Source organism: Salvelinus alpinus, chromosome 21, assembly GCF_045679555.1.
Source record: "Salvelinus alpinus chromosome 21, SLU_Salpinus.1, whole genome shotgun sequence".
NCBI lineage: Eukaryota > Metazoa > Chordata > Actinopteri > Salmoniformes > Salmonidae > Salvelinus > Salvelinus alpinus.
The window spans coordinates 17328838-17356375 of record NC_092106.1 but is presented as its reverse complement, the minus strand read 5'-3'; the positions used below and the strand labels follow the sequence as shown (position 1 = coordinate 17356375).

The following is a 27538-nucleotide window of genomic DNA, read 5'->3' as shown; positions in this document are numbered from 1 at the left end:
TAGTTCTGTTCTAACTGAAACATGGTTAGTTCTGTTCTAACTGAAACATGGATAATTCTGTTCTAACAAACATGGTTAGTTCTGTTCTTACTGAAACATGGTTAGTTATGTTCTAACTGAAACATGGTTAGTTCTGTTCTAACTGAAACATGGTTAGTTCTGTTCTAACTGAAACATGGTTAGTTCTGTTCTAACTGAAACATGGATAATTCTGTTCTAACTGAAACATGGATAATTCTGTTCTAACTGAAACATGGTTAGTTCTGTTCCAACTGAAACATGGTTAGTTCTGTTCTAACTGAAACATGGATAATTCTGTTCTAACTGAAACATGGTTAGTTATGTTCTAACTGAAACATGGTTAGTTCTGTTCTAACTGAAACATGGATTATTCTGTTCTAACTGAAACATGGTTAGTTTTATTCTAACTGAAACATGGAAAATTCTGTTCTAACTGAAACATGGTTGGTTCTTTTCTAGCTGAATTATTGTCCCTCCAGAGGGTTATGGTTCATATACAGTAGAACTATCTGTATGATCTCACTAGAAATAAACATGTTAGAATTAAACATCAGAACCATGGTCCAGTTTACCGCCATGTTTGAAGAACACTCTGGAGTGAACACTCTTAACTGGGTCTTTGACAACGTGGTCAGCTGTAATGGTTTGTTGATATAATGGTTTGTTGTTTTTCTCACAGAGATATGACCTTGATGGGGGGCAGCATACAACAGCCAGGCGCTAGAGATGGAATGTGTCTCAAATGGCACCCTATACCCTATGTAGTGCACTACTTTTGACCAGGACCCATATGGCTTTTGTAAAATAGGGTGTAATTTTGGACACAAACGTGGAGTGAGGTGAGAATAACCTGACAGGCTGGATACAGACAGTTTCTCCGTCTCTGCTGCCTGCGTCTCTCTCTGTCTTTCTGAGTGGGTGCTAGTTATTGTAGCTGTGCTTTGACATACAGTGTTATAAGTAGTTATTTTAGCTGCACTTTGATGGACAGTTCAGCCTTAAACAAGCCTCTAAGATTATCTGCAGGCAGCAAAGTGCAGGCCTGACAGACACCAAGTATTAGTATTAGCCTGCCCTATTCCTCCCTTCCTCTCCTCCTCCTTCTCTCCTCTCTGAATAATCTCAATGGAAAATGGGAGGAAGTAGAGTCGTGTCATTGGTATAGCGTTAAGTCACTATACCACTATATATAACTATACTTTACTACTATAGTATAACTATACTATATCACTATACTATAACTGTCCCCAGTGCCAATACAAGCCTAGTTCATCACTACAAACCAGCTCCCACTGTCCTAGATTGGGCTGTATTTGTGCTGGAAAATTGTTTTCAATCCTTTTATTTCCCTCTTCACCGTTTTATTTTGAGTCATGGCTGTCAGGTTTTACTGCCTTTTACAAACAGAACACATTCCCTGTGGAGCGGGGGTGTTAAATCTGTCTCTGTCTTCACAGCCTCGAGACACACACACACACACACACACACATACAAACACACACACACACACACACACACATACAAACACACACACACACACACACACACACATACACATACACATACACATACATTCCGAAGATATGGGATTTGAATACACAGAGGAAAAAGGAGAGAAGATAGTATTTTTACACATTTATTGTGCTGCACCTACAATCTTAAAGCTTCTGTGAATAATGGCCACCATGTTTCCTCTTGGTTATCAGGTCTGGAAAATTAGCTTTTAAAATGCAGTTTGAAATCCATTTGTGTGATTGATGTGTGACAGGGCTAATAAATTTAGCCAGTTTCTGGGAGGCTTGGCCTCAGTCATTCTTTATGCCTGTCATGAATCCCCACTACGAGTGGAGAACAGGGGAGTGGAGAGCCAGTCAGTCCTCCTCACAGATCCCATTGAGATAAACTGGCTGTCACTGCCTCGCACTTTACAGTCTCTATTGATGAAATGTTCAGTATATTCCAAGGACGCGCCTAGTCAAAGGATTTGATTCACTATTTTGTATTTACCCTTATATCATTTACTAGTATTTGTCTGTTTCTACATATCTAATGTTAGCCTAACATCAATAGAAGACCTTAGCTGGCAGACATTTACTAAATCTTTGTTTTAGTATCAAACAGACTTTGTAACCCGCCTGGAGTACATCTGTGTCTGAAGCTGTTCTAGCGTCACATTATTTCCCAGCATGCATTTCTCTAGCTCATGCATGAAATGAAGCTTTGTTGTGCTCATATTGGATTCAGCAAAGCAGAGAAGACATATAGCTTCAGATGCTGGAGAATATCGGACATGTCCTGTTAGATGGATTTGAGTGAATTTATCGATGAGAACTTCACAGTTTTAACACCTCTCAGTTTGCAATCTGTCTTAGTTTCCTTTTCTCTTACTCTGCTTCGAATATACTCTTGGAATACACTTAGAATACCATCAATACACTTACAATACCATTGGTACACTCAGAATACCATTAGTACAATCAGAATATCATCAAATTCAATACACTTACAATACCATCAGTGCACACAGAATACCATCAGTATACTCAGAATACCACACAGACTACCAAAAATTACAAAATAAATAAAGATTTGGTCACACAAAAAACAAATAAAAACCCCCCAGCTCCGAATACTTTCAATACACTCACAGACTGAGAGAGGAATGATGTCGCTCTCTGTCTCTCTCACCTTGGTCTCTCTCTGGGCCTGTGTCCCAAATGGTACCATATTCCCTATATAGTGCACTACTTTTGACCAGAGCCCTTAGGAGTCTAGTGTTTTAGATGTGTGTGTGAGCTAACTGAGTTAGCCCCCTATGGGAGCCATTCCCCAGAGCCCCCCAGCGCCAGACCATCCAGTCTGCCTCCCAAATAGCATTCCATATATAGTGCACTTCTTTAGACCAAGGCCCATAGTATGCATAGGGTGCCATTTGGAAGACATCCCGAACCACCCACACTGAGCTGCCTGGCCCAGCCTCCTTCAGTACAGCAGGTTGGCACGAAGGTCCAGAACCTGTCTGGTGCCAACCACACGGTTTAGAGTATCACTGGCCCCTCTCTCCTTCTCCTCTCTCTCCCTTTCCTCCTCCTCCTCCTCCTCCTCATCTTTCTCTTTCTCCTTTTCATTCACTACTAAACCACCTCCAAAGTGAAAGCATATGGTGGGGGATGAGGTTGGGGTGGGGGATGAGGTTGGGGGGGGGGGGGGGGGGGTCAGGGGGAGAGAAATCATCATGTTTGCTTGGTTAATCAATCCTTGTAATGTTGGGGTTGGTTTGTTGAACGTTTGATTCGTATTAGCTAGATACAAATGAAAACATTTTGGCTTGCAGTTTAGGTTGCTGTACACAAATGATTATCAAATCTCATGCATCATATGTGTTTAATGTGTTTAATGCGGTGTAGAGGAAATGTTCAAAGCAGCTCCTTCCTCCCCCACCGCGGTTGGCAGTTTATTTGTAGTGGGAATTAGGGGTTATAATCTGTAACAGTAATCTCTCATCTGCCTTCAAGTGGATTTCCATTTTTCTGGCTGTGTAATCTAGCGTTTACAATATCATTTACGTGGATTCGCCTCTCCACCTACTGACATCTCTGTTCTTCTGCTTCAAGCCTGCCGGGAGACTGACAGACTGATACTCTACACACACACACACACACACACACACACACACACACACACACACACACACACACACACACACACACACACACACACACACACACACACACACACACACACACACACACACACACACACACACACACACACACACACACACACACACACACACACACACACACACACACACACACACACACACACACACACACACACACACACACACACACACACACACACACACACACACACACACACACACACACACACACACACACACACACACACACACACACACACACACACACACACACACACACACACACACACACACACACACACACACACACACACACACACACACACACACACACACACACACACACACACACACACACACACACACACACACACACACACACACACACACACACACACACACACACACACACACACACACACACACACACACACACACACACACACACACACACACACACACACACACACACACACACACACACACACACACACACACACACACACACACACACACACACACACACACACACACACACACACACACACACACACACACACACACACACACACACACACACACACACACACACACACACACACACACACACACACACACACACACACACACACACACACACACACACACACACACACACACACAGTTGATTGATGCTTAACTGAGACTGCGCTCTCATGGCTGTCAAAGGCCTGCTAAGTCTCCTGAGCCTTCAGCTTACTGACAGTTGTAGATATTAAATTCATATTATATTCATAGAACGGTTTGGTGATGTGATCCCCTTGTAACAAGTTAATCTGTTTAGACTGACTCAATTTTGGGGGGGACTATACAATGGTAGCCCTGGCTGCTAGCCAGATTGCCAAAGCTGGAGGTGGATTGGTAACTGGGCAGCTGTCTGGGTTGATGTTGTTGTTCTTGTTTTTGGTGGTGGTAATACATTCTGACTGGATCATTTTTAAGGTGGAGGCATCATTTTAAAATGTTTCTGTACTGGTAAAAGGAAAATGAAAGAGCCCTGGCCGAAAGTAGGTCGCTATACACTGAGTGTACAAAACATTAGGAACTGCTCTTTCCATGATATCGACTGACCAGGTGAAACCAGGTGAAAGCTATGATCCCATATTGATGTCACTTGTTAAATGCCCTTCAATCATTGTATATGAAGGGCAAGAGACAGGATAAATAACGATTTCTTGAGACAATTGAGACATGGATCGTGTATGTGTGCCATTCAGAGGGTGAATGGGCAAGACAAACTTTAAGTGCCTTTGAACGGTGTATGGTAGTAGGTGTCAGGCACACAGGTTTGAGTGTGTCAAGAACTGCAACGCTGCTGGGTTTTTCACACTCAACAGTTTCCTGTGTGTATCAAGAATGGTCCACCACCCAAAGGACATCCAGGCAACTTGACAACTGTGGGAAGCATTGGAGTCAACATGGGCCACCATCCCTGTGGAATGCTTTTGACACCTTGTAGAGTCAATGCCCCAATGAATTGAGGCTGTTCTGATGGCAAAGGAGGGTGCAACTCAATATTAGGAAGCTGTTCCTAATGTTTTATACACTCAGTGTATAGGGAATATGGTGCCATGTGGGACACGGTCAGAGGAGCAGGAGGACTGTGTAGTTCCTCACTCTGGTCTAGATGGAGAGGATGAAGATGAAGCACATGGTCCAATGATGTGACTGAGGATCTTCTCAGACCAAACTGTCATCTGCTCTACTTTAATCATCACTCTCTCCCTCACTCCATATTTCTCTCCACAGCTCCGTTTAGAGTACGTAAATGACTTGCAGTGATTTTCTACTTTTAGTTCCCCTTGAATGAAACACAAAGCCTTTGAAATGTGTCCAGCCAGAGCTGCACTTAGTAACCTGATGCTGGGTCCACTGCTTAATGGTTTGCATTAGCTGCAAGCAATAAAATTATCCTCCTTCCCAGGTCCTCCCTGCGAATGTTGGAATAATCATTTTTACCAAGATGGTTACCACATGCTGGAGCTGTTCCCTTCTTTCTCTCCGGTTTTTAAGGCTCTAATTCGCTGTTATTAATAATGAATAAAAATGCAATTTTCTTTTGGGTTGCCCCAGGGCTCTGGGAATCATTTCAATGAATATTTCAACACATTATTTTAATCATGGCTCCACATACACACACACAGGGAGGGAGTGTTCTCAGACCCACCCCATCATTATTAAACCCCATGTTGCTGCCTCCCTCCTTCCCACCTTCCCTCCATCCCTCCCTGCCTCCATGCCTCCGTCCCTCCATGCCGCCCTCCTCTCCCTGCCTCCCACCCTCCTTTCACTCTCTCCCTCCTTCTCTCCCTGCCTCCCTCCATCCCGCCCTGTCTCCCTCCCTGCCTGTGTTGAGAGTCCTACCTCTCTGATTTACAAGTCTTGTTAAAAAACATAGTTAAAAAGGAGGCAAGCTGGGCCATTTAGACTTGTAATTTGATGCTGTATTTGTTAATGGGAGTGTTAGTGATTTATAGTGTAGTGGCTTCTGCTGCTGCTGCTGTGGGGATGGATCCTGGTGTGGTGCTGTGTGTGTACTTTATGTAGTGTGTGTGTGTGTGTGTGTGTGTGTGTGGGGGGGGGGGGGGGGGTGCGCGTGCCTGCCTGCCTTCATGCGTGCGTGCGTGTGTGTGGTGTGTATTCTAACCTGCTCTCAGTCTAACCTGTCTATCTGTCTTTCTCTGTCTAGCCTGTCTCTCTCTCTCTGTCTGTCTCTGTTTAACCTGTCTCTCTCTGTCTCTCTGTCTAACCTGTCTATCTCTCTCTGTCTGTCTCTCAGTCTAACCTGTCTATCTCTCTCTGTCTGTCTCTCAGTCTAACCTGTCTCTCTCTCTCTGTCTGTTTCTGTTTAACCTGTCTATCTCTGTCTGTCTCTCAGTCTAACCTGTCTCTCTCTCTCTGTCTGTCTCTGTTTAACCTGTCTATCACTGTCTGTCTCTCAGTCTAACCTGTCTATCTCTGTCTGTCTCTCTCTGTCTGTCTCTCAGTCTAACCTGTCTATCTCTGTCTGTATCTGTTTTACCTGTCTATCACTGTCTGTCTCTCAGTCTTACCTGTCTATCTCTGTCTGTCTCTCAGTCTAACCTGTCTCTCTCTCTCTGTCTGTCTCTGTTTAACCTGTCTATCACTGTCTGTCTCTCAGTCTAACCTGTCTATCTCTGTCTGTCTCTCTCTGTCTGTCTCTCAGTCTAACCTGTCTATCTCTGTCTGTCTCTGTTTAACCTGTCTATCACTGTCTGTCTCTCAGTCTAACCTGTCTATCTCTGTCTGTCTCTGTCTGTCTCTCAGTCTAACCTGTCTATCTCTGTCTGTATCTGTTTTACCTGTCTATCACTGTCTGTCTCTCAGTCTTACCTGTCTATCTCTGTCTGTCTCTCAGTCTAACCTGTCTCTCTCTCTCTGTCTGTCTCTGTTTAACCTGTCTATCACTGTCTGTCTCTCAGTCTAACCTGTCTATCTCTGTCTGTCTCTCTCTGTCTGTCTCTCAGTCTAACCTGTCTATCTCTGTCTGTCTCTGTTTAACCTGTCTATCACTGTCTGTCTCTCAGTCTAACCTGTCTATCTCTGTCTGTCTCTCTCTGTCTGTCTCTCAGTCTAACCTGTCTCTCTCTCTCTGTCTATCTCTCAGTCTAACCTGTCTCTCTCTCTGTCTGTCTCTCAGTCTAACCTGTCTATCTCTCTCTGTCTGTCTCTCAGTCAGCTGAATGACTTCTGGCGTCTGGATTACTGGGAGGATGACTTACGGAGGAGGCGGAGATTCGTACGGAACCCCTTTGGCTCCACCCACCTGGACATCCCCTGCAAGATGCTGGACGACTATGGTTAGTCAGCATGCTCCTGGCTGATTGATTGATTGAATTAATTGATTGATTGATGTGTGGTTGAAAACTGTAGCAAGCAACCCTAATTCAACAGTTTTCCTTGTCGGCTATAATGATATCTGCTTCTGACGTGTCCTCTATTCTACAAGGTATGTAGAAGTAACTAGTCTACTGATGGAATACTCAGTGGTTAGGGTTAGGGTTTGGGTGATACATGACAGGGTTAGGGTGATACATGACAGGGTTAGGGTGATACATGACAGGGTTAGGGTGATACATGACAGGGTTAGGGTTATACATGACAGGGTTAGGGTTAGGGTGATACATGACAGGGTTAGGGTGATACATGACAGGGTTAGGGTGATACATGACAGGGTTAGGGTTATACATGACAGGGTTAGGGTTAGGGTGATACATGACAGGGTTAGGGTGATACATGACAGGGTTAGGGTGATACATGACAGGGTTAGGGTGATACATGACAGGGTTAGGGTGATACATGACAGGGTTAGGGTTAGGGTGATACATGACAGGGTTAGGGTGATACATGACAGGGTTAGGGGTATACATGACAGGGTTAGGGTGATACATGACAGGGTTAGGGTGATACATGACAGGGTTAGGGTGATACATGACAGGGTTTGGGTGATACATGACAGGGTTAGGGTGATACATGACAGGGTTAGGGTTAGGGTGATACATGACAGGGTTAGGGTGATACATGACAGGGTTAGGGTGATACATGACAGGGTTAGGGTGATACATGACAGGGTTAGGGTGATACATGACAGGGTTAGGGTGATACATGACAGGTTTAGGGTGATACATGACAGGGTTAGGGTGATACATGACAGGGTTAGGGTGATACATGACAGGGTTAGGGTGATACATGACAGGGTTAGGGTGATACATGACAGGGTTAGGGTGATACATGACAGGGTTAGGGTGATACATGACAGGGTTAGGGTGATACATGACAGGGTTAGGGTGATACATGACAGGGTTTGGGTGATACATGACAGGGTTAGGGTGATACATGACAGGGTTAGGGTGATACATGACAGGGTTAGGGTGATACATGACAGGGTTAGGGTGATACATGACAGGGTTAGGGTGATACATGACAGGGTTAGGGTGATACATGACAGGGTTTGGGTGATACATGACAGGGTTAGGGGGATACATGACAGGGTTAGGGTGATACATGACAGGGTTAGGGTGATACATGACAGGGTTAGGGTGATACATGACAGGGTTAGGGTGATATATGACAGGGTTAGGGTGATACATGACAGGGTTAGGGTGATACATGACAGGGTTAGGGTGATACATGACAGGGTTTGGGTGATACATGACAGGGTTAGGGTGATACATGACAGGGTTAGGGTGATACATGACAGGGTTAGGGTGATACATGACAGGGTTAGGGTGATACATGACAGGGTTAGGGTGATACATGACAGGGTTAGGGTGATACATGACAGGGTTAGGGTGATACATGACAGGGTTTGGGTGATACATGACATGGTTTGGGTGATACATGACAGGGTTAGGGGGATACATGACAGGGTTAGGGTGATACATGACAGGGTTTGGGTGATACATGACAGGGTTAGGGTGATACATGACAGGGTTAGGGTGATACATGACAGGGTTAGGGTGATACATGACAGGGTTAGGGTGATACATGACAGGGTTAGGGTGATACATGACAGGGTTTGGGTGATACATGACAGGGTTAGGGTGATACATGACAGGGTTAGGGTGATACATGACAGGGTTAGGGTGATACATGACAGGGTTAGGGTGATACATGACAGGGTTAGGGTGATACATGACAGGGTTAGGGTGATACATGACAGGGTTAGGGTGATACATGACAGGGTTAGGGTGATACATGACAGGGTTTGGGTGATACATGACAGGGTTTGGGTGATACATGACAGGGTTAGGGGGATACATGACAGGGTTAGGGTGATACATGACAGGGTTTGGGTGATACATGACAGGGTTAGGGTGATACATGACAGGGTTAGGGTGATACATGACAGGGTTAGGGTGATACATGACAGGGTTTGGGTGATACATGACAGGGTTAGGGGGATACATGACAGGGTTAGGGGGATACATGACAGGGTTTGGGTGATACATGACAGGGTTAGGGGGATACATGACAGGGTTAGGGTGATACATGACAGGGTTAGGGTGATACATGACAGGGTTAGGGTGATACATGACAGGGTTAGGGTGATACATGACAGGGTTAGGGTGATACATGACAGGGTTAGGGTGATACATGACAGGGTTAGGGTGATACATGACAGGGTTAGGGTGATACATGACAGGGTTAGGGTGATACATGACAGGGTTTGGGTGATACATGACAGGGTTTGGGTGATACATGACAGGGTTAGGGTTTGGGTGATACATGACAGGGTTAGGGTGATACATGACAGGGTTAGGGTGATACATGACAGGGTTAGGGTGATACATGACAGGGTTAGGGTGATACATGACAGGGTTAGGGTGATACATGACAGGGTTAGGGTGATACATGACAGGGTTAGGGTGATACATGACAGGGTTAGGGGTATACATGACAGGGTTAGGGTGATACATGACAGGGTTAGGGTGATACATGACAGGGTTAGGGTGATACATGACAGGGTTAGGGTGATACATGACAGGGTTAGGGGTATACATGACAGGGTTTGGGTGATACATGACAGGGTTAGGGTTTGGGTGATACATGACAGGGTTAGGGTGATACATGACAGGGTTAGGGGTATACATGACAGGGTTTGGGTGATACATGACAGGGTTAGGGTGATACATGACAGGGTTAGGGTGATACATGACAGGGTTAGGGTGATACATGACAGGGTTAGGGGTATACATGACAGGGTTTGGGTGATACATGACAGGGTTAGGGTTTGGGTGATACATGACAGGGTTAGGGTTAGGGTGATACATGACAGGGTTAGGGTGATACATGACAGGGTTAGGGTTTGGGTGATACATGACAGGGTTAGGGTTTGGGTGATACATGACAGGGTTAGGGTTTGGGTGATACATGACAGGGTTAGGGTTTGGGTGATACATGACAGGGTTAGGGTTTGGGTGATACATGACAGGGTTAGGGTTTGGGTGATACATGACAGGGTTTGGGTGATACATGACAGGGTTAGGGTTTGGGTGATACATGACAGGGTTAGGGTGATACATGACAGGGTTAGGGTGATACATGACAGGGTTAGGGTGATACATGACAGGGTTAGGGTGATACATGACAGGGTTAGGGTGATACATGACAGGGTTAGGGTGATACATGACAGGGTTTGGGTGATACATGACAGGGTTTGGGTGATACATGACAGGGTTAGGGTTTGGGTGATACATGACAGGGTTAGGGTGATACATGACAGGGTTAGGGTGATACATGACAGGGTTAGGGTGATACATGACAGGGTTAGGGTGATACATGACAGGGTTAGGGTGATACATGACAGGGTTAGGGTGATACATGACAGGGTTTGGGTGATACATGACAGGGTTAGGGTGATACATGACAGGGTTAGGGTGATACATGACAGGGTTAGGGTGATACATGACAGGGTTTGGGTGATACATGACAGGGTTAGGGGGATACATGACAGGGTTAGGGTGATACATGACAGGGTTTGGGTGATACATGACAGGGTTAGGGGGATACATGACAGGGTTAGGGTGATACATGACAGGGTTAGGGTGATACATGACAGGGTTAGGGTTAGGGTGATACATGACAGGGTTAGGGTGATACATGACAGGGTTAGGGTGATACATGACAGGGTTAGGGTGATACATGACAGGGTTAGGGTGATACATGACAGGGTTAGGGTGATACATGACAGGGTTAGGGTGATACATGACAGGGTTAGGGTGATACATGACAGGGTTTGGGTGATACATGACAGGGTTAGGGTTTGGGTGATACATGACAGGGTTAGGGTGATACATGACAGGGTTAGGGTGATACATGACAGGGTTAGGGTGATACATGACAGGGTTAGGGTGATACATGACAGGGTTAGGGTGATACATGACAGGGTTAGGGTGATACATGACAGGGTTAGGGTGATACATGACAGGGTTAGGGGTATACATGACAGGGTTAGGCTGATACATGACAGGGTTAGGGTGATACATGACAGGGTTAGGGTGATACATGACAGGGTTAGGGTGATACATGACAGGGTTAGGGGTATACATGACAGGGTTTGGGTGATACATGACAGGGTTAGGGTTTGGGTGATACATGACAGGGTTAGGGTGATACATGACAGGGTTAGGGGTATACATGACAGGGTTTGGGTGATACATGACAGGGTTAGGGTGATACATGACAGGGTTAGGGTGATACATGACAGGGTTAGGGAGATACATGACAGGGTTAGGGTGATACATGACAGGGTTAGGGGTATACATGACAGGGTTTGGGTGATACATGACAGGGTTAGGGTTTGGGTGATACATGACAGGGTTAGGGTTAGGGTGATACATGACAGGGTTAGGGTGATACATGACAGGGTTAGGGTTTGGGTGATACATGACAGGGTTAGGGTTTGGGTGATACATGACAGGGTTAGGGTTTGGGTGATACATGACAGGGTTAGGGTTTGGGTGATACATGACAGGGTTAGGGTTTGGGTGATACATGACAGGGTTAGGGTTTGGGTGATACATGACAGGGTTTGGGTGATACATGACAGGGTTAGGGTTTGGGTGATACATGACAGGGTTTGGGTGATACATGACAGGGTTAGGGTTTGGGTGATACATGACAGGGTTTGGGTGATACATGTTAGGGTTTGGGTGATACATGACAGGGTTAGGGTTTGGGTGATACATGACAGGGTTTGGGTGATACATGACAGGGTTAGGGTTTGGGTGATACATGACAGGGTTTGGGTGATACATGACAGGGTTAGGGTTTGGGTGATACATGACAGGGTTTGGGTGATACATGACAGGGTTAGGGTTTGGGTGATACATGACAGGGTTAGGGTTTGGGTGATACAAAACAGGGTTTGGGTGATACATGACAGGGTTAGGGTTTGGGTGATACATGACAGGGTTTGGGTGATACATGACAGGGTTAGGGTTTGGGTGATACATGACAGGGTTTGGGTGATACATGACAGTGTTAGGGTTTGGGTGATACATGACAGGGTTAGGGTGATACATGACAGGGTTAGGGTGATACATGACAGGGTTAGGGTGATACATGACAGGGTTTGGGTGATACATGACAGGGTTAGGGTGATACATGACAGGGTTTGGGTGATGCATGACAGGGTTTGGGTGATACATGACAGGGTTAGGGTGATACATGACAGGGTTTGGGTGATGCATGACAGGTTTAGGGTGATACATGACAGGGTTAGGGTGATACATGACAGGGTTTGGGTGATACATGACAGGGTTAGGGTGATACACGACAGGGTTAGGGGTATACATGACAGGGTTAGGGTGATACATGACAGGGTTAGGGTGATACATGACAGGGTTTGGGTGATACATGACAGGGTTAGGGTGATACATGACAGGGTTAGGGTGATACATGACAGGGTTTGGGTGATACATGACAGGGTTTGGGTGATACATGACAGGGTTAGGGTGATACATGACAGGGTTAGGGTGATACATGACAGGGTTAGGGTGATACATGACAGGGTTAGGGTGATACATGACAGGGTTAGGGTGATACATGACAGGGTTAGGGTGATACATGACAGGGTTTGGGTGATACATGACAGGGTTAGGGGTATACATGACAGTAGGTCTCTCTCCACACAGTACAATGCTGTCATTCATAATGTTGTATGACCCCAGACAACCACTGGGTTCTTCTCACTGTCAAGGCCAGCCTTATAAAGTGAGGAGCTTTAGAGGGTCTCAGTGTCCTCAGGGTCCAGGTTTGAACCGTGTACTAAGAGCAGGGCCTGTTGCTGAGCTGAGAGAAGTTTATTGTCATTTTTATAAGTAACATATTTACTGCCTCTGTCAATTGAACATGACACGTCCGTTCAATGAAACATTTTATTTTTATAGACTTAGTCATTTTACTGTTGTGCTCTTAGTCTCAAACTTTCTCTCATTGAACTGACAGGTCTACATCCCAAGTGGCACCCTATTCCTTATATAGTGCACTACTTTTGACCAGAGCCCTGTGGACCCTGGTCAAAAGTAGTGCACTATAAACTGATGGGAATAGGGTGCCACTTGGGACGTAACCTAGCAGAGCAGATGGAGTAAAGAAACAAGGGGAACAAAATCTATTGATTTAGAAACTCTACAAAGAACAAACATCTCAAAGTATTTTGTTTAAAGGTAGACTCAGTGATATGACGTAGATTCAGAAAATAAACAGCATAGTGGGTAAATTTCCGCAACAACTAAGAGCCTTGAAGCGTGAGGCTCAACTTCTCCGCTGTTTTGGTGCCCTGGCTACCACGCTGTAACAGTGTGACGCGAACCCGTGCACATGCGCAGATACTGTGTGTGATTGTGTGAGAGCGAAGTCTTGCATCTCGCTCATCTCAATATCTGCGGTGCTGCTCGTGGCAAAGTCATTTCGCTGAGTCTACCTTTAAATAAAACATGCTTCCACATCAAACAAAACAATGTTATAAAATAAAACATCATTCATTTCTCTGATGCTATTAAATCCTATTGTTCCAAGTTGTCTGCACACATCGGGAGGTATGATATTTCATAGTGAATGGAGGTGAGCAGTCATTAGGCCAGTTCTCTAGCCCATCCCTGATGACCCAGGTCTGGTATGAGGAGGGCCAGGTCTGGTATGAGGAGGGCCAGGTCTGGTATGAGGAGGGCCAGGTCTGGTATGAGGGGGGCCAGGTCTGGTATGAGGAGGGCCAGGTCTGGTATGAGGAGGGCCAGGTCTGGTATGAGGAGGGCCCGGTCTGGTATGAGGAGGGCCAGGTCTGGTATGAGGAGGGCCAGGTCTGGTATGAGGAGGGCCAGGTCTGGTATGAGGAGGGCCAGGTCTGGTATGAGGAGGGCCAGGTCTGGTATGAGGAGGGCCCGGTCTGGTATGAGGAGGGCCAGGTCTGGTATGAGGAGGGCCCGGTCTGGTATGAGGAGGGCCAGGTCTGGTATGAGGAGGGCCAGGTCTGGTATGAGGAGGGCCAGGTCTGGTATGAGGAGGGCCAGGTCTGGTATGAGGAGGGCCCGGTCTGGTATGAGGAGGGCCCGGTCTGGTATGAGGAGGGCCCGGTCTGGTATGAGGAGGGCCCGGTCTGGTATGAGGAGGGCCCGGTCTGGTATGAGGAGGGCCAGGTCGGGTATGAGGAGGGCCCGGTCTGGTATGAGGAGGGCCAGGTCTGGTATGAGGAGGGCCAGGTCTGGTATGAGGAGGGCCCGGTCTGGTATGAGGAGGGCCCGGTCTGGTATGAGGAGGGCCCGGTCTGGTATGAGGAGGGCCCGGTCTGGTATGAGGAGGGCCCGGTCTGGTATGAGGAGGGCCAGGTCTGGTATGAGGAGGGCCCGGTCTGGTATGAGGAGGGCCAGGTCTGGTATGAGGAGGGCCCGGTCTGGTATGAGGAGGGCCCGGTCTGGTATGAGGAGGGCCAGGTCTGGTATGAGGAGGGCCAGGTCTGGTATGAGGAGAGCCAGGTCTGGTATGAGGAGGGCCAGGTCTGTTATGAGGAGGGCCCGGTCTAGTATGAGGAGGGCCAGGTCTGGTATGAGGAGGGCCCGGTCTGGTATGAGGAGGGCCAGGTCTGGTATGAGGAGGGCCAGGTCTGGTATGAGGAGGGCCAGGTCTAGTATGAGGAGGGCCATGTCTGGTATGAGGAGGGCCAGGTCTGGTATGAGGAGGGCCAGGTATGGTATGAGGAGGGCCAGGTCTAGTATGAGGAGGGCCAGGTCTGGTATGAGGAGAGCCAGGTCTGGTATGAGGAGGGCCAGGTCTGGTATGAGGAGGGCCAGGTCTGGTATGAGGAGGGCCAGGTCTGGTATGAGGAGGGCCACGTATGGTATGAGGAGGGCCACGTATGGTATGAGGAGGGCCAGGTCTAGTATGACCTCTCTCTCTCTCTCTCTCTCTCTCTCTCTCTCTCTCTCTCTCTCTCTCTCTCTCTCTCTCTCTCTCTCTCTCTCTCTCTCTCTCTCTCTCTCTCTCTCTCTCTCTCTCTCTCTCTCTCTCTCTCTCTCTCTCTCTCTCTCTCTCTCTCTCTCTCTCTCTCTCTCTCTCTCTCTCTCTCTCTCTCTCTCTCTCTCTCTCTCAAAATTCAATTCAAGGGGATTTATTGGCATGGGAAACATGTGTTAACATTGCCAAAGCTCGCTCTCTCTCTCTCTCTCTCTCTCTCTCTCTCTCTCTCTCTCTCTCTCTCTCTCTCTCTCTCTCTCTCTCTCTCTCTCTCTCTCTCTCTCTCTCTCTCTCTCTCTCTCTCTCTCTCAATTCAATTCAATTCAATTCAATTCAAGGGGCTTTATTGGCATGGGAAACATGTGTTAACATTGCCAAAGCTCTCTCTCTCTCTCTCTCTCTCTCTCTCTCTCTCTCTCTCTCTCTCTCTCTCTCTCAAAATCAAGCTGCCTTATTGGCATGAAAAACATTGTGTCAAAATTGCCAAAGCAACAATGTATACAATATACATTGTAATAAAATTATAAACAATAACAAAAACAGTCAATAGTAGAATGTAATGTAAAAAATATAAATATGGAAAATGAACTATGACTAACTTAGAACTAAATAACGGTCATCTTCACCGTTACATGAGTACTACAACTATTATCATCTTTACCACTACTATCACCACCACCATCACTAAACTGCTATCATTACCATTACCACCCATACCACTACTATTTGGAATGATAAACAACAATAATAATAGTAATAACAGTAATACAATAACAGTAATAACAAGTAAGTTACATAGGAAATGTGGTGCGATTTGGGACACAGCCCATATTAAAGATGAGATGTATCTTTAGTGGATAATCTAGCGCATCGGATCGTTAGTAGTCTCCGTCTCCAAACTCTGTTTCCTGTGGTGTGACAGCCACTCCCACCAACCGTAGTACACATATATAGAACATAGTCTGTTTATTACAGATATAGAAGTTAACAAAACATAATGCCAGTGGGTTGTTAGCTATAAAGTGATTATTACAGATTTAGCTTTTAGTGGGAAGGCCTGTTGAGCGAGAGAGAGAGTTTACTCTTCGGTTGCTTCTTGAATGTGCGGATTGAAATTTCAACATTGACAGGGTGAGGAGGACTAAGGAGGGTTAGCGTTGTGTCTCTGCCCTCTGTCTGTCAGTATGACTATACCCTCTGTGTTCTGTAGCAGCAGCAGAGGATATAGTTAGCTGATTGGAACTGGGGAACCATGAAATGGAAGTCAGGTTCATATTGATCCAGTGTTTAACAGGCTGTTCTACCTCCAGGTGTCCTTGCTGCCTTGCTCAGATGAACAGGCAGTGTGCGTCCCAAATGGCACCTTATTCCCCCATAGGCTCTGGTCAAAAGTAGTGGACAACCAGGCTCTCTCTGACCCTCTGCTACTCACACACTGATCTTTATAGTTCGTTACAGCAGAATTTGCACACACATGCATGCACAAATTCACGCACACGCAGACAAACACACACTCTACTACATAGCAGTAGAACACACATCATCACTAGCTACCATTCTGTAAATTATTCTATATCCTCTCTAGCCTGCCGTTCCCTGGTTCATTATTATGACTAATGAAGATTCACTCTGAAGGAGATGACAGCTGCATGTTGTCTGACTGACTTTCAATGAGCTCTCTAAGGTATAGCTCTGTGGAGCATGTCTGGAACCTCAATAATACAGTAAGTGATGAGTAAAGGTATAACTCCAGAGCATCTAGCTACAGAGCATCTAGCTACAGAGCATCTAGCTCCAAAGCATCTAGCTACAGAGCATCTAGCTACAGAGCATTTAGCTCCAGAGCTTCTAGCTCCAGAGCGTCTAGCTCCAGAGCGTCTAGCTCCAGAGCTTCTAGCTACAGAGCGTCTAGCTCCAGAGCGTCTAGCTCCGGAGCGTCTAGCTCCAGAGCGTCTAGCTCCAGAGCGTCTAGCTCCAGAGCATCTAGCTACAGAGCTTCTAGCTACAGAGCATCTAGCTACAGAGCTTCTAGCTCCAGAGCATCTAGCTCCAGAGCTTCTAGCTCCAGAGCTTCTAGCTCCAGAGCGTCTAGCTCCAGAGCGTCTAGCTCCAGAGCATCTAGCTACAGAGCATCTAGCTCCAGAGCATCTAGCTACAGGGTATCTAGCTACAGAGCATCTAGCAACATAACATTTAGCTACAGAGCATCCAACTACAGAGCATCTAGCTACAGAGCATCTAACTACAGGGTATCTAACTACAGGGTATCTCGCTACAGAGCATCTAGCAACAGAACATTTAGCTACAGATTATCTAGCTCCAGAGCATCTAGCTACATGGTATCTAGCTACAGAGCATTTAGCTACAGGGCATCTAGCTACAGGGTATCTAGCTACAGAGCATCTAGCAACAGAACATTTAGCTACAGAGCATCCAACAACAGAGCATCTAGCTACAGGGCATCTAGCTGTAGCTACAGAGCATCTAGCTACAGAGCATCTAGCTACAAGGCATCTAGATACAGGGTATCTAGCTACAGAGCATCCAACTACAGAGCATCTAGCTACAGAGCATCTAGCTATAGCTACAGACCATCTAGCTACAGACCATCTAGCTACAAGGCATCTAGCTACAGGGTATCTAGCAACAGGACATTTAGCTACAGAGCATCCAACTACAGAGCATCTAGCTATAGCTACAGAGCATCTAGCTGCAGAGCATTTAGCTACAGAGCATCTAGCTACAGAGCATCTAGCTTCAGGACATTTAGCTACAGAGCATCCAACTACAGAGCATCTAGCTATAGCTACAGAGCATCTAGCTGCAGAGCATTTAGCTACAGAGCATCTAGCTACAGAGCATCTAGCTTCAGGACATTTAGCTACAGAGCATCCAACTACAGAGCATTTAGCTATAGCTACAGAGCATCTAGCTGCAGAGCATTTAGCTACAGAGAATCTAGCTCCAGAGCATCTAGCTAAAGGGTGTTTAGCTACAGGGCATCTAGCTACAGAGCATCTAGCAACAGAACATTTAGCTACAGATTATCTAGCTCCAGAGCATCTAGCTACAGGGCATCTAGCTACATAGCATCTAGCTACAGAGCATCTAGCAACAGAACATTTAGCTACAGAGCATCCAACTACAGAGCATCTAGCTACAAGTCATCTAGCTACAGGGCATCTATCTGCAGAGCATCTAGCAACAGAACATTTAGCTACAGAGCATCCAACTAAAGAGCATCTAGCTACAGGGCATCTAGCTATAGAGCATCTAGCTACAGGGCATCTAGCTATAGAGCATCTAGCCACAGAGCATCTAGCTACAGGGCATCTAGCTGTAGCTACAGAGCATCTAGCTACAGAGCATCTAGCTACAAGGCATCTAGATACAGGGTATCTAGCTACAGAGCATCCAACTACAGAGCATCTAGCTACAGAGCATCTAGCTATAGCTACAGACCATCTAGCTACAGACCATCTAGCTACAAGGCATCTAGCTACAGGGTATCTAGCAACAGGACATTTAGCTACAGAGCATCCAACTACAGAGCATCTAGCTATAGCTACAGAGCATCTAGCTGCAGAGCATTTAGCTACAGAGCATCTAGCTACAGAGCATCTAGCTTCAGGACATTTAGCTACAGAGCATCCAACTACAGAGCATCTAGCTATAGCTACAGAGCATCTAGCTGCAGAGCATTTAGCTACAGAGCATCTAGCTACAGAGCATCTAGCTTCAGGACATTTAGCTACAGAGCATCCAACTACAGAGCATTTAGCTATAGCTACAGAGCATCTAGCTGCAGAGCATTTAGCTACAGAGAATCTAGCTCCAGAGCATCTAGCTAAAGGGTGTTTAGCTACAGGGCATCTAGCTACAGAGCATCTAGCAACAGAACATTTAGCTACAGATTATCTAGCTCCAGAGCATCTAGCTACAGGGCATCTAGCTACATAGCATCTAGCTACAGAGCATCTAGCAACAGAACATTTAGCTACAGAGCATCCAACTACAGAGCATCTAGCTACAAGTCATCTAGCTACAGGGCATCTATCTGCAGAGCATCTAGCAACAGAACATTTAGCTACAGAGCATCCAACTAAAGAGCATCTAGCTACAGGGCATCTAGCTATAGAGCATCTAGCTACAGGGCATCTAGCTATAGAGCATCTAGCCACAGAGCATCTAGCTACATGGGATCTAGCTACAGAGCCTCTCGCTACAGGGCATCAAGCTTAAGGGCATCTAGCTACAGGGCATCTAGCTACAGGGCATCTAGCTACAGATAATCTACTGTACTTACAGAGTATCTAGGCCAGGGCTGATCTCCAGGTATAGAGGGTGTAGTAATGAGACTTTGTCTCTACTCTCTCTCTACTCTCTGTTTACTTCCTGTTTCTACTCTCTCTCTACTATGTCTCTACTCTGTCTCTACTCTCTCTCTACTCTCTCTCTCTACTCTCTTTCTACTCTCTGTCTCTCTACTCTATCTCTACTCTCTCTCTACTCTATGTTTCTACTCTCTCTCTACTCTCTGTCTTTACTCTAACTCTACTCTCTCTACTCTCTGTTTCTACTCTCTCTCTACTATGTCTCTACTCTGTCTCTACTCTCTCTCTACTCTCTCTCTCTACTCTCTTTCTACTCTCTGTCTCTCTACTCTATCTCTACTCTCTCTCTACTCTATGTTTCTACTCTCTCTCTACTCTCTGTCTTTACTCTAACTCTACTCTCTCTACTCTCTCTCTCTACTCTTTGTCTCTACTCTCGGTTTCTACTCTCTCTCTCTACTCTCTGTTTCTACTCTCTTTACTCTCTGTCTCTACTCTCTCTCTGCTCTCTGTCTCTACCCTCTGTTTCTACTCTCTCTCTACTCTCTGTTTCTACTCTCTGTTTCTACTCTCTCTCTACTCTCTGTTTCTACTCTCTGTTTCTACTCTCTCTCTACTCTCTGTTTCTACTCTCTGTTTCTACTCTCTCTCTACTCTCTCTCTACTCTCTGTTTCTACTCTCTGTCTCTGCTTTCTGTTTCCACTCTCTGTCTCTTATCTTTTCCTGTTTTAGACTGAGCAGCGTCTCCCAGCGTTCAGACTATCCCAGGGTGCAGTGATGCTGGACTGCTTGTATCGTGTGGAATGTGAATCCTGTGGAGAGAGAGGCGGGGGTAGCGGGGGGGGGGGGAGAGGCTGCATAGGAGGGCAGAGAGAGATCTGGGAATGATGTAGGCTGGAAAATGAAAGAGAAGAGAAGAGGGGACTACAGTTAAGGAAACACTGCTATGTGATTAGGAAATGCTACTATATTAAACACAGTTCATGAAGCAGTGCAAGGAGACAGAGTGGCGTTCTGCCCTGTTATCACTCTGTAGGATTATCATGTCATAAAGCATAGAGACATTACAGAGACAGGTAGGCATGGGTTAAGGCTGGGTTTGTTAGGGGTAGAGGGACACCCCCATCTGGGAACAGTGTCTGGAGAGAGGGAAGAGGCAAGAGAGGAGGAGGAAAAAGCCCATTCTGCATTGCTGTTACCGTCCAAAACAAACGCTAAAACTTTGCATCTGTCTCCGATTTCGCTGTTCTGGGCGGGATCTGTGTTGGTAGCGTGGAGGCATAGGAGGAAAAGTTCTCTCCAAAACGGTTCTGGTCAGGTCGCTAGTGTGGTGGACGAACACACAACATAAAGCTTTTTTAATGAGTTTCCAAAACATAAATGATGGATGTTCAGACTTTTTCTTTTGCAGTAAATATACATGTCCTGCATAGCAGTATTGCCCATTTTGTTTGATCCAGTTTGTGTAATTTATGTACAATATTTGTTATTCAAAAAAAGCTCCACTGTAATTACAATGTTTCATCTTTTATTTATGGTTGTATATATTGAATTATTCTAAAGTATATTTGCCATTACACTTATTCCTCTGTTGGGAAATGTATTGTAGCAGAGTAGGCTGTTAAGTGAAACATCATGTGATAGAGTTTCTCCTTAAGGAGCGAGAGGTTGGGGCGTATGAGATGTAGGAGACCAAGAAAAACACATGCTCCTTGACTCTGACTGAGGCTATAAAAATGAAAGGCTCATGCCACAGAATACTTCAGAGTTCTCCCAATATATAAAACATGGACCGTTATATCACAGTTTGAGCCTTTGCTTCTTTTTAGAAGCCTATCAACTATTATCTATTCCACATTGAACAGTAAAACTACTGAACACTAAAATAGTTCCCTTCTCTGAGATTGTAAACTTTATTTGACCAAAGCTGAAAGCCCACATATACTTGCTAACATCACCCTCGGACTGGGAGGGAAATGTCATCGTAATGGAAACATTGAAAATGTGTCAGTCTGTCCTGTTGACATGGCGATAGGGAATGGGAGACATTACCTTTGCTCTCTCTTCCTCCTCCTCTCGCTCTCTCCCCCTCCTCCTCTCGCTCTCTCCCCCCTTTTCTCTCTCTCCCTCTCTCTTCCACTCCTGGTTCCTCTCTCTCCCTCTCCCTCTCTCTATCTTCAATGCTTTTCTTTTCTTGATGATTCTGAATCATAAACCTGATCACCTTATCTTTGGCATTCTTCCTATATAAAAACACAATATCAATGTTAAAATGTTTTATGTTAAAATTCTACTTATTTTGGATTGGCTTTAATACGTTGTTCCGTCCCAAATGATTTGCAGAAGGCCTTGAGTGATTGGAGTGTAGAAGGAGAACTACTATATTGGTTAACCCTGCTGCAGGTAGAGTTTGTGATAGTGCTGCTATTTGTGCCACAGGGTTAGGGTCTGTGGGATGAGGTACAGCTGTCCTGTTTAGGTCACAGACTAAAGAAATGAATTATGGTAGAAACAAAGTGTCCCAATCTCTTTCCTCCTCCTCCGTGTGTTGTGAGGGGAAAGGTGGAGGATTTAAAAGCTTTCTAACGAGGCAGCCTTGACACCTCAGCGCTGTCAGATCTTAATGTTGACAAACGGCCGTCTATCACACGCTTTGATTAGGGAACATCTCTGAATGGAGTGGCTATCACTCATGACAAGATGGCTGTTCATGTCAGCACATTTTCTCTCCCTGTCCTGCTTCTTTTTTTCAGATTATTTATAACCCTATATTCTACCCCTTGATAACTAAATTGCATTGTGGACAAAGCAGTTTGCTCGGTCCCCTCCTCCCACTCTTTCTTTGCTCTACTTTTCTCTCTCTCTCTTTCTCTTGCTCTCTCTGTTGCTCGCTCTCCCTCTCCTCTCTCATTCTCTCTTATTGATGTTGGTGGCATGCCTGTAGAAATCAGCATGGTTTATTTAGTCTAGTTCCCACTCGGGTCCTCTGCTCCATCGTGCCAATCAGAGAGTCAGCTTCTCTGCTCAGCTTCCCCTCGTTGACCCTATGGAGGATAATGACGCTTTACTGAATTACAGTTTTAAGTTTCACTCTCTTCTCTTTGATGCTAGACGAGTAGCTGGCTGCTGGCTGGCTGGCTGCTGGCTGGCTGCTAGATGGCTCTGGCCTTCCTTTAACGCTACACAGAATTCACTTCCGAAACACTCCGACTTTTTCCATGCGTCTGATGAAAGCTCTCCAGACACGAGACAGATCAGGAAGCTGCTTTTTTCACAGTAATCGTGCTGACAACAGTTGCAGGAGACCTCTTCAAGACAAGGTGCTTGTTCCTCCTAGGAGCGCCAGGCATACTGAGAGCCGCGCTGAGAGAAAACATGGCAGACAAGTGTCAGACACCTCCCATTTCTCCAGACGTGTTCTGCTGCTTTTCTTACACACACAAAGAGTTCCTGCTCCATTTTCTCACAGATACTGTATGACCTTAAAGAAGACAAATCCTCACAGGCATCTCTGTGAGGTCATGTGTGGCAGGCGTGTGCTGGGGATGGGTTTAGCTGGCATGCTGGGGTTGGGCTGAGCTTGGGGTGGGGTTGAGCTGGAGCTAGGGTTGGGCTGGGGTTGGGTTGGGTTGGGGTGGGGTTGGGTAGGTCTGGGTTGGGGTTGAGGTTGGGCTGGGGTTGGAGTTGGGCTGGGGCTAGTATTGTTCTTGGGATGGGTTGGGCTGGTCTGGTGTGGGTTTGGGATAGGGATAGGGTTGGGGTTGAGGTTGGGCTGGGGTTGGGGTTGGGCTGGGTCTAGTATTGTTCTTGGGATGGGTTGGGCTGGTCTGGGGTGGGGTGGGTTTGGGCTAGGGATTGAGCTGCGGCTGACATAACTTGATGAAGGCAGTTTAAGGCATTTAGATGTACTGTATAGTCTGTATGTACTGTATGGTGTGGATGTACTGTATGGTGTGGATGTACTGTATGGTGTGGATGTACTGTATGGTGTGGATGTACTGTATGGTGTGGATGTACTGTATAGTCTGTATGTACTGTATGGTGTGGATGTGCTGTATAGTCTGTATGCACTGTATGGTGTGGATGTACTGTATAGTCTGTATGTACTGTATGGTGTGGATGTACTGTATGGTGTGGATGTACTGTATGGTGTGGATGTACTGTATGGCGTGGATGTACTGTATAGTCTGTATGTACTGTATAGTCTGTATGTACTGTATGGTGTGGATGTACTGTATAGTCTGTATGTACTGTATGGTGTGGATGTACTGTATAGTGTGGATGTACTGTATGGTGTGGATGTACTGTATGGTGTGGATGTACTGTATGGTGTGGATGTACTGTATAGTCTGTATGTACTGTATTGTGTGGATGTACTGTATAGTCTGTATGTACTGTATGGTGTGGATGTACTGTATAGTCTGTATGCACTGTATGGTGTGGATGTACTGTATGGTGTGGATGTACTGTATGGTGTGGATGTACTGTATGGTGTGGATGTACTGTATAGTCTGTATGCACTGTATGGTGTGGATGTACTGTATGGTGGGACACAGCCTGTAGAGGGATGGTCCTGTTCCACTAGACTGTTCCTGTATGGCCGTATGATGAGATGTGGTGGTGTTACCAGTCTCTTAATTGATCTGTTTGTTCAGTGTGGTTCTGTCTGAGCTCTGAAAGCAGCAGCAGCCGATAGATACAGTTCCAAAAGACTGGAGATATATTCTCAGCACTCTGTTGCCGCTTTCTATAGAGAAAACAGTGTTTCATAGTTTATCTTGTCTGACAACAAACGCTGAAACAGCCTATCAGTTTAGATGCTGGAAATGTATTAAATGTGTTCATATGTTCACTGTGGGTTCTGATGTCAATAGTTATGAAATACTACAGTACACTTCTTTTTACCCCATGTCAGTCATCATTGGACGTTTTATGTAGAGATTGTGGGTACTGGATAATCTAGACTTTTGTAGCTTGCCGGATGTTATGGTATGCATTTTAGAAAACTATCAAAACCAGATTCCCCTTTGGCTCCACTGATGTGACACTTGAAAGCATTTACAATCTCCTTATCTTTCTACACTGATATGAATCTGCTCTTTGGGGTTCAGGGTTGAGATGTTTAGCTGTTTGAATGTTTCCCGGCTGTTCTGTCTGACTGTTCAAATCAAATCAAGTTTATTTTATATAGCCCTTCGTACATCAGCTAATATCTCGAAGTGCTGTACAGACACCCAGCCTAAAACCCCAAACAGCAGGCAATGCAGGTGTAGAAGCACGGTGGCTAGGAAAAACTCCCTAGAAAGGCCAAAACCTAGGAAGAAACCTAGAGAGGAACCAGGCTATGAGGGGTGGCCAGTCCTCTTCTGGCTGTGCTGGGTGGAGATTATAACAGAACTATGCCAAGATGTTCAAAATGTTCATAAGTGACAAGCATGGTCAAATAATAATCATGAATAATTTTCAGTTGGCTTTTCATAGCCGATCATCAAGAGTTGAAAATAGCAGGTCCGGGACAGGTGGCGGTTCCATAACCGCAGGCAGAACAGCTGAAACTGGAATAGCAGCAAGGCAAGGTGGACTGGGGACAGCAAGGAGCCATCACGCCCGGCAGCCCCGACGCACGGTCCCAGGGCTCAGGTCCTCCGAGAGAGAGAAAGAGAGAGAGAAGGAGAGAATTAGAGAGAGCCAAGATTTTCAAAATGTTCATAAATGACAAGCATGGTCAAATAATAATCAGGAATAGATGTCAGTTGGCTTTTCATAGCCGATCATTAAGAATTGAAAACAGCAGGTCTGGGACAGGTAGGGGTTCCATAACCGCAGGCAGAACAGTTGAAACTGGAATAGCAGCAGGGCCAGGCGGACTGGGGACAGCAAGGAGTCATCATGCCCGGTAGTCCTGACGTATGGTCCTAGGGCTCCGGTCCTCCGAGAGAGAGAAAGAAAGAGAGAAGGAGAGAATTAGAGAGAGCCAATATTTTCAAAATGTTCATAAATGACAAGCATGGTCAAATGATAATCAGGAATAAAAGTCAGTTGGCTTTTCATAGCCGATCATTAAGAATTGAAAACAGCAGGTCTGGGACAGGTAGGGGTTCCATAACCGCAGGCAGAACAGTTGAAACTGGAATAGCAGCAGGGCCAGGCGGACTGGGGACAGCAAGGAGTCATCATGCCCGGTAGTCCTGACGTATGGTCCTAGGGCTCCGGTCCTCCGAGAGAGAGAAAGAAAGAGAGAAGGAGAGAATTAGAGAGAGCCAAGATTTTCAAAATGTTCATAAATGACAAGCATGGTCAAATGATAATCAGGAATAAAAGTCAGTTGGCTTTTCATAGCCGATCATTAAGAGTTGAACAGGTAGGGGTTCCATAACAGCAGGCAGAACAGTTGAAACTGGAACAGCAGCAAGGCCAGGTGGACTGGGGACAGCAAGGAGTCATCATGCCCGGTTTGCCGTGACGTATGGTCCAAGGGCTCAGGTTCTCCGAGAGAGAGAAAGAAAGAGAGAACGAGAGAATTAGAGAGAGCATACTTAAATTCACACAGGACACTGGATAAGATAGGAGAAGTACTCCAGGTATAACCAACTGACCCTAGCCCCCCGACACATAAACTACTGCAGCATAAATACTGGAGGCTGAGACAGGAGGGGTCAGGAGACACTGTGGCCCCATCCGATGATACCCCCGGACAGGGCCAAACTGTTATACTGTTCTCTGGCTGTATGACTGTTCTGTCTGGCTGTCTGACTGTTGTGACTGTTTTCTGATTTTTCTGACTTCCTCTCTCGCCACCCTCTGTTCTGACTGTTCTCTGACTGACTGTTCTCTGTTCTGACTGACTGTTCTCTGTTCTGACTGTTCTCTGACTGACTGTTCTCTGTTCTGCCTGTTCTCTGTTCTGACTGTTCTCTGACTGACTGTTCCTACTGTTCTGTCTTTCTGCCCCTCCCCTCCCCTCCCCCTCCAGGCAGCGAGGAGGACGAGTTGGTCAAGTCGAAGAAGGGGTTCCACAGCCAGACAGTAGCCAATCAGAGCCCAGAGACGGACCTGATGTTGGATGGAGACGATGACACTGCCAGTCTGCTGCAGGAGAAGGAGATGGACAACCTGGCTGGTGAGACGCATACACAAACACGCACTCACACACACACACACACACATACACACACACAAACACGCACATATTTATCCTATGTTTGGGTCATGGTTTATGTGTTTGGCAGTGTAAGTGGATCTGGACAGTGTTTCCAAGGTGTTCAGGTGAAAGTGTAGTTCCTGTGTGATAGTGTGTGTGTGAAACAAACCGTTCTGTGTTGTTTTGGTTCTCCAGCGCCATTCCTTCCTCGCCTATTTGTCTCCAGAGGTCAGTCAGTCATCTCAGTCCAAGTTAAACTATATTGATTCCGGAAGGATGATCAATCTGAACATGACTGCGTATCAAATGGCACCCTATTATTTAGTTAGTGCACTACTTTTGACTAGGGCACATAGTACTTT

General features: G+C 46.0%; 1 protein-coding gene across 4 annotated transcripts in view; it reads left to right on the top strand.

Annotated features, from left to right (window-relative positions):
* The window catches only part of LOC139547932 (neurobeachin-like), a 295912-nt gene that overhangs the window by 137085 nt on the left and 131289 nt on the right, over positions 1-27538 (top strand). For all 4 annotated transcript variants that reach the window (XM_071357133.1, XM_071357132.1, XM_071357131.1 and 1 more), the window contains 2 exons: positions 7421-7545; positions 27009-27155. In XM_071357133.1, the coding sequence (XP_071213234.1) occupies positions 7421-7545; positions 27009-27155 (272 nt within the window). The remainder of the gene's footprint in view (positions 1-7420; positions 7546-27008; positions 27156-27538) is intronic.